Genomic DNA, 19,684 nt, shown 5'->3' with positions numbered 1-19,684 from the left:
CTACAGCTGAATGAATCCTTAACCGCTAGGCCACTAAGTAACTCCTCTGGTCCACTTTTGAGGACAACGGCTAAAAGCACTGTTACTACCCAGCAGTATCAGCATCACCTAGGAATTTGATGCACATGAAATGCAAATTCTCACACCACACACCGGATTTACTGAATTCAGAAACAATGGGATGAGGCCCAGCACCACGTGTTTTAACAAGCACTCCAGGTGATGTCACTGGTTTTCAAACATGATTGCACACTTAAAGCACCTGGAGGGAAGGGCAGGTTAAATATTGTTGATGGCAGACTCTCGCTCCCAGAGTCCCACGTAATTGGTGAGTGGTGTGGTCTGGGCATTGTGCTTTGGAAAAGTTCTACCAGGTGATGTGCATAAGCAATAAAATCTGACAATCCCACGAGGTAGGTCCTTGTCTTTGTTAGGATTTAGTTTCCATCTGTGGATAACATTCACGCTAGTTCCTGCCTTCGTCTCCAGATTTTGCCATATCCAGCCAACCTTAATGGGCCAAAACCCCAGTTCATTTTCCCGGCTGTGCGTCCTGTCTGTCCAAGAAAGTCGCGGAATCGCGGGAGCTTCAAGAACGTTCCGCATTCCGGCCCCGCCCGCACCAACGTGGCTCGGGGTCCGCCCTGGGGGCTCCTGGGCTGGCTCGGAGCGCTCGGCGCATGCGCCCGGCACACGCCAAGGCCCGGCCCGAGTAACGGACTCGGGCTCCCCCCACCGGAAGTGGGAGGCTGCGCGGCGGGAGGAGCCGGCGGTAGCGTGGCGCCTGCGGGCTGGGCTGTGGGCGTCGGGTCCGAGGGGCTTGAGCTTCCCCCTCCGCGCCATGGCAGAGGCCGCCGACGCCGTGCGGCTGCTCTTGGGCTCCACGGCACTGTGGCTCTTGCTGCTTGGCGCCGGGACGGCCTCCGCGTCCACGGCGGTGACCGCCCACTTGACCGCGAAGTGGCCCGAGACCCCGCTGCTGCTGGAGGCCAGGTGAGTGCGGGCCAGACCGGTGCCGAGCCCGCGCGGAGGGCGGGTCCGGCTGGCCTCCGGGCGCGCCGGGACCCCGACGGCTCCTCGGACGCCAGCTTTTCGCACTCGCCGCTCGGGCTTGACCCTCAGAGCATCACCTCCTCCCCTGCCGCCGTCTGCTCCGCGCTCACTTGCAACTCCTTTTCTCCCGCGGTTCGTACTTTGCCTCACCCACGGTTTTTAAAACTTTGATTCCTTTGGGTTTTATTAGCATTTACGAACGAGGAAAGAAAGAATGGGAGGTGGACCGCGGCGTTTAATGTGAGCACGTCTGTTGATGTAGGCGGTTATTTTTCGGCTCCGGTACTTGAAGCACCTAATTTCATAAATTAACGTGATTCGGTCAGTTCCTGGGCTGCCTGTGGGGAAGACAGCTTCCCCATAGCCATTCCTTCTTTCTGAATCTCCCCCACTGCAGTTAGTGCATAAGGTATCATTTACTGCGGAGAAACTTGGAGCTGTTGAATTTTGTTTAGTATTCCAGAAGTTAAACACAATTTGAGAGTTCTTGCCTTTAGCCAGCTTGAAGTTAATTTTAATGCCACTCGCTTTCATAGTTCACCAAAGCAACAGCTTATGGTTCTAAAAAGAGACTTCATCACTCTGTATGAGACATTAGATGTATAAGATGCTAAAACAGATTTTTTAAGATTTTTGTTTTTTCCTATTGTTGATTTGGAATGTTTTGTCAGTTGCTGCTGTACAGCAAAGTAACCCAGTCATACATGCAAATGTACATTCTTTTTTTCTCACATTATCCTCCATGTTCCAATACAAGTGACTAGGTACTGAGACATAATTGATGGACCATGTTAGTTTCAGGTGACCAACATAATGATTTGGCATATTTATATGCCGTGAAATTAGCACCACAGTAAGTCTAGGTAACATCTGTCACCATGCAGAAAGTTTTTTTTCTTGTGATGAGAACTTTTAGGATCTCTTAGCAGCTTTCTAATGTGCAATACATTATTAACTATAGTCATCATACACTCACTATAGCCCCATGACTTGTTTATTGTGTAGCTGAAAATGTGTTCCTTTTGACCTCTTTTACGCGTTTCACCCATCTGCCTTCCTGCCTCTGGTCCCAATCTCCAACGTGTTCTCTCTATATGAACGCATTTGTTTGTTGTTGTTGTGTTTAAGATTTCTTAGGGTGTTTGTCTCTCTCTGTATGACTTATTTCACTGAGTCACTGACATAGTGTCCTCAAGGTCAAGCTATATTGTCACAAATAGCAGGATTTCTTTTACATGGCTGAATAATATTCCTGTGTGTGTGTGTGTGTGTGAGAGAGAGTGAGAGAGACCACATTTTTGATAACCATTCTTCAATTGATTCTTAAGTTGTTTTCTTATCTTGGCCATTGTAAATGACACAGAACTGAACTTAGGCATGCAAACATTTTTCCAGTGATAATGTTTTCATTTTCTTTAGATAAATACCCAGAAGTGGAGTTGCTGGATCATATGATAGGTTTTTTTTGTTTTGTTTTTTTTTAATTTTTGAGGAGCCACCACACTATTTTCTATAGTGGCTGCATCAGTTTACATTCCTATCAACAGCTCACAGGGACTCCTTTTTGTCCACATCCACGTTAACACCTGTTATCGCTTGTCTTTTTGATGATATCCATTCTAACAGGTGTGAGGTGGTATCTCACTGTGGTTTTTGCACATCCCTTATAATTAGTGATGTTGAGTACCTTTTCATGTACCTCCTGGACATTTATTTTTCTTCTTTGGAAAAGTGTCTATTCAGATTCTCTGTCCAGTTTTTAATTGGATTATTTGAGCTTTTTGCTGTTGACTTGTATGAGTTCTTTCTGTATTTTGGTTACTAACCCCTTATCAGATATATGATTTGCAAATATTTTCACCCATTTGGTAGGTGCCTTCTTGATGATTTTCTTTGCTGTGCAGAGGCATTTTAATTTGATGTTGCCCCATTTGGATATTTTTGCATTTGTTGCCTTCGTTTTTTGGTGTCAAATACAAAAACAAAAAAACAAAAAAACCCAAAAACATTACCAAGACCACTGTCAGAGAACTTATTGCCAATGTTTTCTTATAAGAGTTTTATGATTTCAGGTCTTATGTTCAAGTCTTTAAGCATTTTAAGTTAATTTTTTTGTATGGTGCAATGTAGTGGTCTAGTTTGACTCTTTTGCATGCAGTTCTCTGCTTTTCCCAACACCATTTACTGAAGAGACTGTTCTTTCCCAGTTGTCTGTCCTTGACTTCTTTGTCATAAATAAATTGACCATATATGCATGGATTTGATTCTGGGCTATTATGTCCCATTGATCTATGTGTGCCAATATACTACTGTCTTCATTATGTAGCTGTGTAATATCAATGCCCATAATACTTCTAGCTTTGCTGTTCTTTCTCAAGAGTGTTGAATTTTGGGGGTCTTTTGTGGTTCCATAGAAATTTTAATATTGTTTGTTCTGCATCTGAATAATGCAGTTGCAATTTTGATAGGGATTGTGTTGACTCTGTAGATTGCCTTGCACTGTGTATAAATTTCAACAATATTCAATCCATGGACACAGAGTATGTTCCCATTTATTTGTATTCAATTTCTTTGATCAATGAATATCTTTAAGTTTTCAGTGTACAGATCATTTACCTCCTTGATTAAATTTATTCCTAGGTATTTTTTGATGCAATTGTAAACAGGATTTTGAAAAAATTTCTCTTATAGTTTGTTATTAGTGTGCAGAAATCCAACAGATTTTTGTATGCTGCAACTTTACTGAATTCATATATTAGTTTTAATAGGTTTTTTTTTTGTGGAGTCTTCTAGGTTTTTGATGTACAATATCATGTTACTTGCAAATAATGATAGTTTTCTTTCTTCCTTTCTGATTTGGATGCCTTTTATTCTTTTTCTTGCTTGATTGCTTTGGCTAGGACTTAAAGTACTATGCTCAGTAAAAGTGATGTGAGTGGGCATCCTTGTTCTTGATCTTGTTCTTGATCTTAGAAGAAAAGCTTTTAGCTTTTAGCTTTCAGCTTTTCTTGAGTATGATTTTAGCTGTGGGCTTGTTTGTTTATGGCCTTTATTATGTTGTGAGGTACAATTCCCTCTATACTTTTTTGAGTTTTTAATCTTCATGGATGTTGAATTTTTTCAAATGCTTTTTTTGCGTCTATTGAGATGATTGTATGATTTTTATTTTTCATTTGTTAATATATTTCACATTTATTGATTTTTTTTGGATGTTGAGCCATCCTTTCATCCCTGGAATAAATCCCACTTGATCATGATATATGGTCTTTTTAATGTATTGTCATATTCAGTTTGCCAATATTTACCTGCAGATATTTGCAGTTATGTTCATGAAGTATATTGACCTGTAATTTTCTTTTCCTGTTGTGTATGTTTCTAGTTTTGGTACCAGGATAATGCTGGCCTTGTAAAATTAGTTTGGGAGTATTCCTTCCTCTTCTATTTTTGGAAGAGCTTGAGAATTGATATTAATTTTTTTTTGTCTTTTTGCCATTTTCTTGGGCCACTTCTGTGGCATATGGAGGTTACCAGGCTGGGGGTCAAATCGGAGCTGTAGCCACTGGCCTACGCTAGAGCCATAGCAATGTGGGATCTGAGCCGCATCTGCAACCTACACCACAGCTCATGGCAACGCTGGATCCTTAACCCACTGAGCAAGGCCAGGGATCAAACACACAACCTCATGGTTCCTAGTCGGATTTGTTAACCACTGAGCTGCAACAGGAACTCCGGTATTCTTATTTAAATGTTTGGTAGAATTCACTAGTGAAGCAATCTGGTCCTGGACTTCTGTTGGGAAGCTCTTGATTACTGATTCATTTTCCTTACTGGCCATCAGTTTGGATTTTTCTATTTCATAAGTCAGTCTTGAGAGGTTGTATATTTCTAGGAGTTTATCATTTTTTCTGGGTTGTCCAATTTGATGTATAATTATTCATAGTGTCTCTTATGATCCCTTGTATTTCTGTGGTATCAGTTCTAATAAAACAGTTATTGAATAAAGTATTCTAGTTTAAAATATGTTCCCTTCCTTTGTCTTTTCCTCAGTTTCTCCCATTGCTTGTGTGGGTCTGATTCCATATTCAGTTCCAAATCTAACTTCTTCCAATCTTGGGCTGGTAGTTGCAATGTTTAAATTTCTACTTGCCTTAAGTGTTTTAGAGCTGGAACTCCTGTAGGATCCTCCTCAGGTCCTTCACAATCCAGCCTCACTCTGACATAGCAACCTAATCATTTATAGTGGGTTGGAATGCAGCTCCAAAAAAGATATGTCCACATCCTATTCCCTGGAACCTCTGAATGTAACGTTATTGGAAAAAGGATCTTTGCTGATGTACTTAAGGGTCTTAAGACAAGATCGTTATGCATCTGAATGGGTGCTAAATTCAGTATCATTAAAAGATGCAGGGAGGAGAAGATACATACAAAGAGGAGAAGGACATGTAAATGGAGACAGATTGGGTTGATGTAGCCATAAATCAAGGAATACCTGAAGCCTCCAAAAGTGGAAGGGCCGAGGAAAGGTTCTCCCCATAGATCCTTTGGAGGAAGTATAGCCCTATCAATACTTTGATTTTGGACTTCTTCAGAACTGTGAGACAGTAAGTTTCTGTTGTTTAAAGTCACCCAATTTTTGGTTATTTATTACATCAGCCATAGGAAACTAATTTGATTTTGTACCTTGAAGAGAGCTGCTGCTGTAACAAATACCTAAAAATGTAAAACTACCTGTTGAATCTGGCAGATGCTGGAGGAGTTTTGAGAAATGTGGTAGAAAAAGCCTTGATTGCCTTGAGACTGTTGGCAGAAATATAGACATTTAAGGTAATTCTGGTAAGGACTTAGGAGAAAGCAAGGAGCACAGTAGAAGAAGCTTCTGTCATCTTAGAGGATATGTATCATGAATAAAACATTGGTAGAAATATGAACATTAAAGGTGCTTCTGGCAAGGGTTTAGAAGGAAATGAGGGGTGTGTCATTGGAAATGAAGAAGGACGACTATTTAGTAGTAGAAAGCTGGCAGAATTGGATTTTACAGTTGTGTGGAAAACAGAACACATAAGTGATGAACTTGGATAGTTAAGAGGATTTCCAAGCAAAGTATTAAAGGTGTAGCACCTGGTTTCTCCTTGTTGCTTATAGTAAAATGCAAGAGCAAAGAGAAATTGAAAAAGGAACTGTTAAGAAAAAAGGAAGCAGCTTTTGGTAATTTAGGAGGTTCTCAGCCAATCCAGATTATAAATGATGCTAAAACTGGGAAACTCAGTGTTGGAAATGTGTGCTTTGTAAAGAAGGCCAAATACCTTTTGTATTTGGCTGGATACCTTCTGTTGTATAGGTAGGTATATGACTCATGGGCCCACTCAACTATCTCAGCAGAAGCCAGGAATAAAGAGGGGCATCCAGGAGAAGGATCAGTGGAGGATGTTTTTGTAATGGCGTGACCCTGGTGAGATACACAGGAGAATCAGAAGGGTTTTGATTGTTGCGTCAACAGGAACACTGCCAGCTTGGGTCAAAAGGGACAGAAACAGGATGAAATGAGAGAAGGCTCTTAGACTTCCAGAATTCTATCAACGGAAAGTTGGCTTATAGAACTGCTTAGCTGCAAACATGTGCTGCCTTTCAAGAAAAAGGAATGACACTGAAGGCAAAGCCATAGCATAGAGGGTAGAGCAATAAGCCACAGAGTATTAGGCTCAGGGTTTGAAACCTAATAGGAACTTTTGCTAGAGTTTGAACTTGCTTGAGACTGATGACTCCTTTATTTTCTACTTTCTCCCTTTTGGAATTGGAATGTCAGCCTTTGGAATTTAAAATGCTTATCTCACCATTGTGTTGTGGAAGCCTGTTATTTTTTTAGTTTTATACATTCACATGTGGCAAAAAATTTTGTCCCTGGATGAATCATACAGGGCTCATACCTGGTTTAGATGATTCATATGATAAGATTTGAGACTTCTGATGATATTTACATGAACTTTTGGACTTAGAGTTGATGTTATAATAGGTTGAGATTATGTTGGGGGATGTTGCACTGGGGTGAATGTGTTTTGTGTGAGAGACATTGTGAATTTGGGGGATCCAGAAGGTGGACTTCAATGGCTTGAATGGTGACCCCCACAAAAGATAAATCCATGTCCTAACCTCTGGAACCTGTTGTGTTAACTCTGAAAACACCCGAAATCCAGACTTTTGGCTTCCAGGGCTGTGAGAGAATGAATTTCTTTCTCTTTTTTTGATGGCTACCGCTGCCGCCTGTGGAAGTTGCTGGGCGAGGAATTGAATCCGAGCCACAGCTGTGACCTACGCTGAAGCAGCAGCAATGGCATATCCTTTAAACCACTGAACTGGGCCAGGAATACAACTTGCACCTCTGCAGTGACCTAAGCTTCTGCAGTTGAATTCCTAACCCACTGTACCACAGCAGAAACTCCCTAAATTTCTCTTTTTTTAAGCCACTAAATTTGTGGTAATTTATTTTGGTAGCCTTCACACTACACAGTCCTTTCCTCATTGATACCTTTGTAGACATGTCATATTATTCTCTTTGCCTGATCATTTCCTCTGATAAAACTGTTTGTCTGTTATGTTCTCATAAAATTTTGTCAGTTCTTCTGTAATAATCCTTATTTCAGGATATAATATATGCTAATCTCTGTTGTTAAAATGTGACATTCTGGAGTAGAGAATTCCTTATATTTGTTTTGCCAAGGCACAATGCACAGAAGTAGGTGCTCAAAAACACTAATTTGATTGAAGTGATCTTATATAAGGCCATGTACACTTCAAACCACTATCAGAATTACCTCTATGATATAAATGACCTGTGGAAACTGGTCTTTACCTGGGTAATCCATATAGGCAGCTCAGTGCCTTCTCATGCACCTGCTTGTTCTATTGTGAACGAGTATAAATTGTTAGCAGGTCTTTTATTATATAAACTAAAATCTTTCCTACTATACTTTTATTTATTGGTCCTAATTTATCCTTCTGAAACGAATCTCCTTCTTTGTGACAGTGTAGCAGGCTAGAAGCCTGTAGTTTATTTGTTTTCTAGACTTCACTAATCTGCTCATCATCAGGTTCTTAATGTTTCTCTTAAATCAGAATTTTAGAAAATCAAAGAGGTTGAGGGAAATGAATGTGGAAGAGGAACAGTTGAAGAGCATTAGGTAGATTGAAGGAGCTTGGGAGATAGAAACTTAGGAAAAGAAAGAGCTTTCTGTTTGGGAAGCTAAGTTTTTTAAATTAAAGCCATTATTGGGTATTTCTCTTACCACCTCTATACGTCTGTATGTTAAAATGTATATTTTAAAATATATCCTATACTTCAGCCTAAAAAGTTGAGTGTCTGTTTTGAGCATGGCCCTATGATGGGTACTGTCAATGGGTACTGTGTAGGAAACAAAGATAAAAAAGTTATATCCCTACTTAAAGACATTTATAACACAGTACCCTTTGCTAGGGATGATTATAGGCTAATGAGGCTGAATTTTACAACATGTGTACTATAACTTACACATATGAACTAGTTATTTCACTTGTGTGGTCCTTGCTGAAAATATTTTTTGGAATAACACTTATAATTACTGTCATGCTCTTGAGTACATAAAAAAATCCTCTATAGAAATATTTTTTCCTGTGTTGGGATTTTTTGGGTAAAACATTATTTGGAACTAAATAGTGTATAAGACAAGTGAACAAATTGAAATGCCAGATTTTTTTTTCTTTTTTTTTAAATTTTGATCAGAATAATATCTTGTCTTTTGGAAGGTGAGATGCTGGATTTTTTTTTTTTTTGGCCTTGCCCATGGCATGCATGAGTTCCTGGGCCTGGGATCGAACTCAAGCCACACTAGTAAAGCGCTGAATCCTTACACACTAGGCCACCATGGAACTTCAAGATGCTAATTTAGGTGGCCTCTCAGGGATATTTTCTCCTCTAAGAGTAATGATGAGTTATTGGCAAATTACCCCTCAAAGTAATTCAGGAAGAGTTCCAAAGGTGTTTAGAGTAGTGGTATATTGAGGTAATGAGTATAAGTTAATACTTTTTTAAGGTGATTACTTTGAAGGATCATACTCAGATGTGTAAATTCTGGCACATGAAAGAAGTCTTTTACCTCTGTGTGCACAATGTATGAATATGACAGTACCTGTTTCGTCACATCAGTAAGTGTTGCTCTCTACTTTGGATTTTTTACCATCCTGTTTTTTTTTCAAGTCACATCCTTTTTAGTATTTCCCATTGTTTCCTCTGCTTTTAGCCTTTTGGTCTTTTTTTTCTTTTTAATGCCGTTGAGTTGGACACCATTATTAAGAAGAGTTGCTTTGAAATTACTTACTGTTTTAAATTAAATTCATATGCCTGTCATGGTTACGTTGATGAATCTGTTTTTCTCACCTCATTTTCCCCCTTTAGTAACCATCTCAGACTCACTGCATTATGTCTTTGATGTCCTCATCATTTTCCATTTAAATTAAGCATTGGTTTAGGTTGACCGAGGCTAGAAAGAAAGATAAGGTGGGCAATAACAAAGAGACTGTACCATTTGTTTGGTGGTTTTGTCCTTTCTAGTTGAAATAGTTAAATCTACTTGTTTTAGGTGTCTTGCACTTTGTTGCTGAATAGCCTTTCACTTATTTCACTATTTCCAAATGCTTCATATGGCTTTGACCACTGTTTCTTACCTATGCTCTGTGGATAAATGCAGGTCTTTTTGGGCTTCAAGGTTTCTATTAATTTTTTAAAATAAGATATTTTCTGTTTTAATAATAATAAAAAGATTGTCTACACTAAATGAAAATAATAATGACTTCTAAAAGAATGTTTACAGAACCAGGCTTTGTTTATGAAAAACAGGCTATCTGTTTTTAAACTTTTTACTTTTATATAATACTGTAATACCATTAAACTATACTTCTTAGTGGTATTTCACATGGAGAAACAAAATAAATTGTCCATTTCTTATTTGTTGCTAGTAAAGAGGAATAGCCAAAAGCAATTGCTCATGCAATCTTTTCCAGTCATGATTATATGCTTGTAGTTGAAACTGATACCTCAGGTAAGAATCATCAGTCTGTTTTCTTTTTTTGTCTAGTAAATAAAAATCTGTAATTTTAATTTGGGGAGGTTTTCATTTTTACCATAAGTTCTAATTTGGTTCTAAAATATAGTTTATAGTATTGAAACCATTTTTCATTTCCATTTGTTAACAGCTTGCTTTTATTTTTTTTAATAGTGAATTTATGGCTGAAGAAAGTAATGAAAAATTTTGGCAGTTTTTGGAAACTGTACAAGAATTAGCAATTTATAAGAAAACAGGTAGGTGATATGCGTATTTCAGTTTTCAATATTTGTACTTATATGCCTATATTAAATATGCTTTTTTTTTTTTTGTCTTTTTGCCATTTCTAGCGCTGCTCCCGCGGCATATGGAGGTTCCCAGGCTAGGGGTCGAATCAGAGCTGTAGCCTCCGGCCTACGCCAGAGCCACAGCAACGCAGGATCTGAGCCACCTCTGCAACCTACACCACAGCTCATGGCAACACCGGATCCTTAACCCACTGAGCAAGGCCAGGGACCGAACCCACAACCTCATGGTTCCTAGTCGGATTCCTTAACCACTGCGCCACGATGGGAACTCCCTTATTGTTTTTAATGGTAAAGTTTAAGTGCTTAATGGGGTTAAAAATACGAATATTAAATTTGAAAAGATATTTTAATGGAAACTATTCCAAGCATCCATTTCCAAAAGTATTATGTTCTAATGCTTTATTATAAGAAAACTCATGTAATTAGCATATAGTGTATATTCCATTATAATCAAGAAGAGAAATTGTTGAATTATGGTTTTCTCTTTACCTAGATTCCTTTGAAATAGTATTAGTTTTAATCTAGTAGTAGTGAAAATTTTCCAGAACTCCTGAACTCTTAAAATTTTCCAGAACTCTTAAATTCTTTTTTTTTTTTTTCTTTTTAGGGCTACACCTGTGGCATATGGAAGTTCCTGGACTAGGGATTGAATCAGAGCTGCAGCTGCAGGCCTGCACCACAACCACAGCAATGTGGAATCTGAGCCATGTCTGCAACCTACACCACAACTCATGGCAGTGCTGGATCTTTAACCCACTGAGCAAGACCAGGGATCAAACCCATGTACTCATGGATACTAGTCAGGTTCATTTCTGCTGAGCCACAACAGGAACTTTTTCTCAACAAGTCAGGTAACCTATGTGCCTTCATTTCACTATTGAGAAAAAGAAGTTAGTCATTCCTACCTTTTTCATATGTATGAGAGTATATATCTGTATATACATATATCTTTAGAATGAATGTGTTAATTAATGTGTTTCTAAGGGAAGGTCAGATGCTGAAATTAAGTTAGCAGCAGAAGCTAAAAAGTTAATTATTAGGAAGAAGAGTTAAAGAAACAAAAAGGTTAGTTTCCTATCTATGCAGAGAATAGAATAAATGATACTAACATGGAATCCCTTGAGGGAATTCTTTAGCCTTTTAGACAATGGAGAAAACTTACTATGGTGATTAAATAGCTTGACTTTATTCCTGAGTGTAAGTGTAAGATAAACCATGGCTTTAAATGTTTTCAGTGTTCTGATTGCACAGAGAAACTTAAAAGTCTACTGGTAAAGCAATGGGAGATTGTTGTTTGTTGGTTTTGTATTTGTCCTGGTAATTTTAGTTTTGGTATTTCAGGTAAAAATAAGTTAGATTAATATGTCATGTTTTCATGATAGTTAAAAAAATCCAACATCAGGAGTTCCCGTCATGGAGCAGCAGAAACGAATCCAACTAAGATCCATGAGGTTTTTGAGTTTAATTCCTGACCTTGCTCAGTGGGTTAAGGATCCCGTGTTGATGTGAGCTGTGGTATAGGTCGCAGACTCAGCTTGGATCTGATATTGCTATGGTTGTAGTGTAGGCTGGCAACTGTAGCTCCAATTGGACCCTTAGGCTAGGAACCTCCATATACCATTGGTGCAGCCCTAAAAGAGGAAAACAAACAAACAAACATCAGATTTCCTGGCTCTCACCTACAATCTTGAGAATAACTATCCCAAATCTATTCTCAGTACATGGTTTATGGCCATATTTGGTGCTGTTTTCCACTGGAGGAGCAATCTCAAAGATTACTTTTATAAATTTTGAACTCTTTAAGTTGCTTAGATTTATCAGCATATTTTATACCTGAATGAAACAGCATGCCTGGGTAAGCTGGTGGTGGTCATTAACAAGCTGTATATAAACTTAAGCAGAGGAGGTGTATGTAGTTCAGGGTTAAACTTAAAATAAATTGTATTAAATAAGAATTACTAACACAAAAGTATAATTCTGTTAACTTCTTCATAATGGTGAGAGTCGAGTGCATATTGCTGCTTCATTGCTGACTTCATTAGGTATAAGAAGTGGTATATATGAGGAAATAAAAATATCAAAAGCTATCAGATTTTACTGAATTTGTTTTCAAGGCATTATCCTAGAGGAAACATTTAAAATCTTCAGTTATTTGTAATTTTCTAGCTTGAATTCCCATGTGACCCTTTAAGTAATCTTCCCTGAAGAATAATTCCAGGGATCTATTTGCCTAAAATAATGTAAATGTTGGACATTAAATCTTTGAATTCAGGTGCTAGTTTCTAGTTTCATGCCGTTTTGTGAGGACACTACATACGTGCCAGCAAATTAAGACCTTTTAAACACTGACTTGCCTGTCTTTCAATCATTTTGTGTGGTTCTGCCACAGAGTTATGTATTTTTTGATGTCTCAAGATTGAAGTGATGTGATGTTAGTTAACCTATGTAGTTTTGTGTTGTGAATAAGACATGTTCAAGTTTAGCTGTCTCTGGAATCCTTATTTATCTTCACTGCTCCATCTTCTCAGAATAGGAAAATCTCATTCTCAAAGTCCTTAAAGATTTTAATGATTTCTACACAAGTAAAGTGCTTGTATGTTTTAATGGAAAAGTTTTCAGAGAATGTTATGTTTCTAACTCAGCTACTTATAACTGAGAACCAGGTTTGAAGTAGGAAGATGATTGCCATCTCATTGTGTTGCATTTGAAATACTTGTGGAGTATCCAGTTGAGGCTATCCAATAAGCTGATTTAGGTAAGAGATTTAGGTAAAAATAATCTAGGCTGAAGGGTAGGATTTGAGAGTTATCAACATCAAGAAGGTAATTTAAGTTTCAGGGAGAAGGTATAGAATGAGAAGAAAGTAGGTAAAGAACACCAGTGTTTAAGAGATAATCAGAGGAAGAACATTGACTAGAGACTAAGGAGTACCAGGATAGGTAGGTGAAAACCTAGAAAGTGAAAGCCAGGGTAGTAGTAAATGGTAAGTGATAGATGTTATCAAATACTAAAGACAGACCAAGTAATATAAATATTAGGCTTTTAGCAACAGAAAAATTAGGAGTTCCTGTTGTGGTGCAGTGGAAATGAATCCGACTAGGAACCATGAGGTTGCAGGTTCGATCCCTGGCCTCGCTCAGTGGATTAAGGATCTGGCATTGCTGTAAGCTGTGGTGTAGGTCACAGACTCGGCTCAGATCCTGCGTTGCTGTGGCGAAGACCAGCAGCTATAGCTCTGATTCGACCCCTAGCCTGGGAACCTCCATATGTCATGGTACGGCCCTAAAAAGCAACAAAAACAAAAAAATGGTGTCTTTGAGAGCAGTTTCATTGATACAATAATCAAAAGTTACTGTAGGTTGAGGAAGAAGAAATAAATGTTAAGTATTTCAGAATCAACTATGAAGCAAATAAAATGAATCAGTACTTGACTTTGGAGACTGTTACTGCTGCTTTTTTAAAAGATGAGTTATTTATGTATATTAAATGCCACTAGACAAAAATTGAGTGAAAAGTGAAACTAAACATGAAAGATATTGAAAGGGTAAAACCATTATCAGCAGGTTAGTTGGTTTTGTTATTTCTGAACATTGGCTAAAACAGTCCAATACATTCATGATGATCTTGCACGTTACGGCTGAAATATATATGTTTACTTTCTGTCAACCCCTGAATCCTACATCCATTACTACATTAGAGACAACTTTAACAGTCACCTTGACAAAGTTTGGTGTATATGGTCTGGCACTATGCACGTTTGTTTCTGTTGACTCTCTTCTCTGTGTTCGTGGATAACCATTCCCCTTTTGACTGATGAGGTCTTATTTCTGTGATGTTACTACATTAATTTCAACTATTTTCTTGTTGACCCTATAGCTAATAGGTCTTCTTTAAGATCCACTTTTAAGATAACATCTCTTCTGATCTCTATTGTGTTGCTTTTACTGTTGAAGGTGAGTCTTAATTGCATTACTTTTTGGTTCTTGGGGAGAAACTCATCATAACTTCCTGAGGAATCACCTGTAGTTTGTTAAAGAAGTAGGAGTGATTGCGCATACCTGCTCTCATATGATGACTCTTTTAAATTACTGGAATAGGCAATTACTATTGCCTAGAATGAAGAGATCTATTCACTACTTAGTAATTTCAGAAATGTATTACATGCCTATTTTGTGTGCCAAAGTTAGGAAGATACAGTTGAAAGGCTAGAAAAGATTCGCGCCTTCACAGTTTATAGCTTAATGGAAAGGACAGCATTATACAAATAATTAGAGAAATAATTTTTAATTACGATTTCAAGAATTGACCTAGAGATGGTACCTGTGCTGTTCTTCGTCTCCTCCGTTTTTTTTTGTTTTTTGTTTTTTTGTCTTTTTAGGGCCATACCCACAGCATACAGAGGTTCGAAGGCTAGGGGTTTAATTGGAGCTACAGTTGCCAGCCTATGACAGAGCCATAGCAATGTGGGAGCCAAGCCTCATCTGCAGCCTAGACCATAGCTCTTGGCAATGCTGGATCCTTAACCCACTGAGTGAGGCCAGGGATCAACCCATGTCCTCATGGATACTAGTTGGGTTCGTTAACCACTGAGTCATGAACGGAACTCCCTTATTCTTCTGTTAAATTGCAAATAGGGTCTAAATCTTGCCCATGCATTGTAACTCCACAACCTTGGAGTGAATTGGTCTGATATGTTGGCATCTTCCAAATAGATTTTACTTTCAAGATTATTTTTCTTCTTCCTCTTCTTCTTCTTCTTCTTCTTTTTTTTTTTTGTCTTTTTGCCTTTTCTTGGGCCTCTCCCATGGCATATGGAGGTTCCCAGGCTAGGGGTCTAATCGGAGCTGTAGCCGCCGGCCTACGCCAGAGCCACAGCAACGTGGGATCCTTAACCCACTGAACAAGGCTAGGGATCAAACCTGCAACCTCATGGTCCCTAGTCGGATTCGTTAACCACTGAGCCACGACGGGAACTCCAACGGCAAGATTATTTTCATCTGGACTTGAATTGATTGCCTGGACATCACTGGAAGATCCAAATAAAGTAAATATTAAAACAGATCTTGATTTTCCATTTGGCACTTTCTACCCTCCCTACTAGACTTAGGATGTAACATTAATTTGGTTAACTCTGCAGTCAGAGATGTGTGTTGAATATGAAATACTAACATCCTCTTCTTTTGAATTCATTTTTATAGAATCAGATTATTCTTACTACAACTTAATTCTGAAGAAAGCTGGACAATTTTTAGACAATTTACATATCAATCTCTTAAAGTTTGCTTTCTCTATAAGGGCATACTCTCCAACTGTTCAGATGTTTCAACAGGTATGTAAATATACCCCAAATGTATTTGACAAAGAAGCATGCTAGCAATGTACATAAATCTATCTTAATGTGACTATTTTTAGTTCTAAAAGATCTAAAAACTTACAATACCTGGTCCCACAGCCTATCATTGATATTTTCATTGTTACTTTTTTTTTTTTTTTTAAAGGGCCTCACCTGTGGCATGATAAGTTTCCAGGCTAGGGGTTGAATTGGAGCTGCAGCTGCCTGCAGCCACAGCATGATCCAAGCCACATCTGCGACCTATACCACAGTTCACGGCAATGCCAGTTATCCAACCCACTGAATGGGGGCAGGGATTGAACCTGTATCCTCATGGTTACTAGTCAGGTTCATTACCATTGAACCCAAATGGGAACTCCTCATTGTTAGCATTGATTATAATGCAAGTGAATATTTTATGTAATTTTGTGGTTATTTGGGATAAAGAGTTTATGAGGGCAAATCACCATTGAAGTGAATGATAATGACACTTTCAATTTTTTTTTTGATTTTTAGGTCTGTACCCATGGCACGTGGAAGTTCCCAGGCTAGGAGTCTAATCGGAGCTGCAACTGCTGGCCACTGCCACAGCCACAGCAATACCAGATCTGAGCCACGTCTGTGACCTATAGCACAACTCAGAGCAGCACCGGGTCCTTAACCCACTGAGCGAGGTCAGGGATTGAACCCACAACTTCATGGTTCCTAGTCAGATTCGTTTGCCCTGTGCTTCAATGGGAACTCTGACACTTTTAATTTAAAGGGACCTTTGCAACAATTTCATAGCATGTATTTCCTACTATAAAGTTGATTTCATTAAAATATTTGATTCTGCCTGTGTATAGATATTTTTACTTTAATTAGAGCAATAACTTAATAGTAGTTATTTTAATCAAAGTGATGTGTTAGTTTTAAAAATATTATAATTATCAACTACTATAGCTAAATATAATCTTTGAAATCTTAGATTGCAGCTGATGAGCCCCCACCAGATGGCTGTGATGCATTTGTGGTTATCCATAAGAAACACACCTGTAAAATTAATCAGATTAAAAAGCTGCTGAAGAAGGCTACTTCAAGGTAGATTAATAAGTTGTTTATAAAAAGAGAAGGTTGAAATAGAAATTTCTTATAATAAAATATTTCGATGTTTCAGGACATTGTATATTAAAGAATGTGCTCTGAATATATCTGAGTTTAAGTCCTTTTCTAAAATATATAAGTACTTTCAATATTTTATCTTGATTACTTTTGATTTTAGATTTGATTTTTGATTATTTTCCATCATGGTCTATCCCAGGAGATTGTGCTATACAGTTAGACCTTGTTTAACCAGACTCAATGCAATAGTTTTCATCTACTGACCCTAAACTCCCAGTCCATCCCACTCTCTTTCCCCTCCCCCCTTGGCAACCACAAGTCTCTTCTCTGTCAGGGAGTCTGTTTGTGTTTTGTAGATAGGTTAATTTGTTCCATATTTTAGATTGCACATCTAAGTGATGTCATACTATTTGTCCTTCTCCTTATGACTTACTTCACTTAGTGTGATGATCTCTAGTTGCATCCATATTGCTACAAATGGCATTATTTTGTTCTTTATGGCCAAATAGTATTCCATTATATATTGTACCATATCTCCTTAATCCAGTCATCTGTTGATGGACATTTAGGTTGTTTCCATGTCTTAGCTATTGTGAATAGTGCTAAATAGATACATAGGGGTGCGTGTATTTTTTTTGAATTATACTTTTGTCTAGATGTATGCCCAGGAGTGGAATTGCTGGATCATATAGCGATTCCATTTGTGGCTTTCTGAGGTACCTCCATACTGTTTTCCATAGTGGTTGTACCAATTTACATTCCCACCAACACTGTAGGAGGGTTCCCTTTTCTCCACATCCTCTCCAGCATTTGTTACTTGTAGACTTATTAATGATGGCCATCCATTCTGACCAGCATGAGGTAGTACCTCATTTGATTTTCATTTCTCTAATAATTAGTGATGTTGAACATCTTTTCATGTGCCTACTGGCCATCTCTATATCTTCTTTGGAGAAATGTCTATTTAGATCCTCTGCCCATTTTTCAGTTAGGTTGTTTGTGTTTTTCTTGTTGAGTTGTATGAGTTGTTTGTATATTTGGGGGATTAAGCCCTTGTTGGTTGCATTGTTTGAAACTATTTTCTCCCATGCCATGGGTTGTCTTTTCTTTTTATTTGTGGTTTCCTTTACTGTGCAAAAGCTTGTAATTTGGTTATGTCTTGTTGGTTTATTTTTGTTTTTATTTCTATTACCTTGGGAGATTGACTTAAGAAAACATTTGATACGATTATGTCAGAAAATGTTTTGCCTATGTTCTCTTCGAGGAGTTTTATGGTATCCTGCTTTATGTTTAAGTCTTTTTGTGCATGGTGTGAGGGTGTCTTTTTGAGTTTCATTGATTTATATGTAGCTGTCCAATTTTCCCAGCACCACTTGCTGAAGCGACTGTCTTTTTCCCTTTTTATTTTCTTGCATCCTTTGTTGAAGATTAACTGATCATAGGTCCCTGTATTTATTTCTGAGCTCTCTGTTCAGTTCTATTGAACTGTATGTCTGTTTTTGTACCAGTATCACACTGTTTTAATAATCTATAGCTTTTAGTATTATCTGAAGTCCTGGAGAGTTATGTCTCCTGCTTGTTCCCCCCCCCCACTCAGGATTGCTTTGGCAATTTTGGGTCTTTTATGGTTCCATATACATTTTGGATTGTTCGTTCTAGTTCTGTGAAGAATGTCATGGGTAGTTTGATAGGGATTGCATTGAATCTGTAGCTTTGGGTAGTGTGACCATTTTAACAATACTGATTCTTCCAATCCAGGAGCATGGGATTTCTTTTCCATTTTTTTGAATACTGTTTAATTTTCTTGGTTAATGTTTTATAATTCTGAGTGTATAAGTCTTTCAACCTCCTTGGTCAGGTTTATCCCTAGGTATTCAGTTTTTAGGGGTACAGTTTTAAAAGGTATTTTTTTAATGTTCATTTTTTGATATTTCATTGTTAGTATACAAAAATGCAACCAATTTTTGAATATTGATTTCTGTCCTGCTATTTTGCTGAATTCGTTTAAGAGTCTTTAGGGATTTCTATACATAGTATCATGTCATCTGCATATAGTGACAGTTTTACCTCTCTCCTTCCAATTTGGATACCTTTTATTTCTTTCTTTTGTCTAATTAGTGTGGCTAGGACTTCAAGACTGTTGAATAAAAGTAGTAAGAGTGGACATCCTTGTTATGTTCCTGGTAATGTATTTTAAACTTATATCCTCTTTGCATTTCTAGGGAAAACTATTTGTTAATAGTGTGGGATTATCTTATTTTTGTTGAATTAAGATTGTTTGTTTTCATTAAGATTCATTTATTTCTACTTCAGTAAGATTAGCCATTATTAGGTTATTTAAATTTAGATTATTTTACTATTTATGCCATTTTTAATGTCATTCTAGCTTCATATAGTGAATTAGGCAACTGTGTTATTCTGTAAGAATTAGTATAGACAAGAATTTATTCTTTTAAAGCATTGATAGATTGTGAAATCATCAGCCCCAGTGTATTTTTTTCTTTTACTAGTGCATTTTTAAAGGTAATTTTGGTAACTTTTAAAAATTATTATTAAGGCTGAGGGAAGATGGCAGAGTAGTAGGATGTGAGGCTCAGCTACTCCCACAAATACATTTAAAATACAGCTACATGTGGAATTATTCACACAGAAAATATGCTAAAAACTGACAAAAGAACCTCAGGATTATGACAGAGCAAGAAAAACTTCATGAAATCAGATAGGACAAAAGAAAGAAGAAAAAGAAGCAGAAGCAATAGGAATCAAGATGGGACCTGCACCCCCAGGAAGGAGCTGGAAAGAAGAAAAGCTCCTGCACT

At 37.8% G+C, this 19,684-nt stretch overlaps 1 protein-coding gene across 1 annotated transcript in view; it reads left to right on the top strand.

Moving 5' to 3' along the window:
* Positions 1-754: 754 nt before the first annotated feature.
* Positions 755-19,684, top strand: part of UGGT2 (UDP-glucose glycoprotein glucosyltransferase 2) — a 168,632-nt gene continuing 149,702 nt past the window's right edge. The window contains exons 1-4 of the mRNA XM_047756237.1: positions 755-993; positions 10,299-10,381; positions 15,631-15,761; positions 16,732-16,844. Coding sequence (XP_047612193.1) covers positions 842-993; positions 10,299-10,381; positions 15,631-15,761; positions 16,732-16,844 — 479 coding nt within the window. The 5' untranslated portion in view covers positions 755-841. The remainder of the gene's footprint in view (positions 994-10,298; positions 10,382-15,630; positions 15,762-16,731; positions 16,845-19,684) is intronic.

Source organism: Phacochoerus africanus, chromosome 13, assembly GCF_016906955.1.
Source record: "Phacochoerus africanus isolate WHEZ1 chromosome 13, ROS_Pafr_v1, whole genome shotgun sequence".
Classification (NCBI taxonomy): Eukaryota; Metazoa; Chordata; class Mammalia; order Artiodactyla; family Suidae; genus Phacochoerus; species Phacochoerus africanus.
This window is presented reverse-complemented; position numbering and strand designations above follow the sequence as displayed.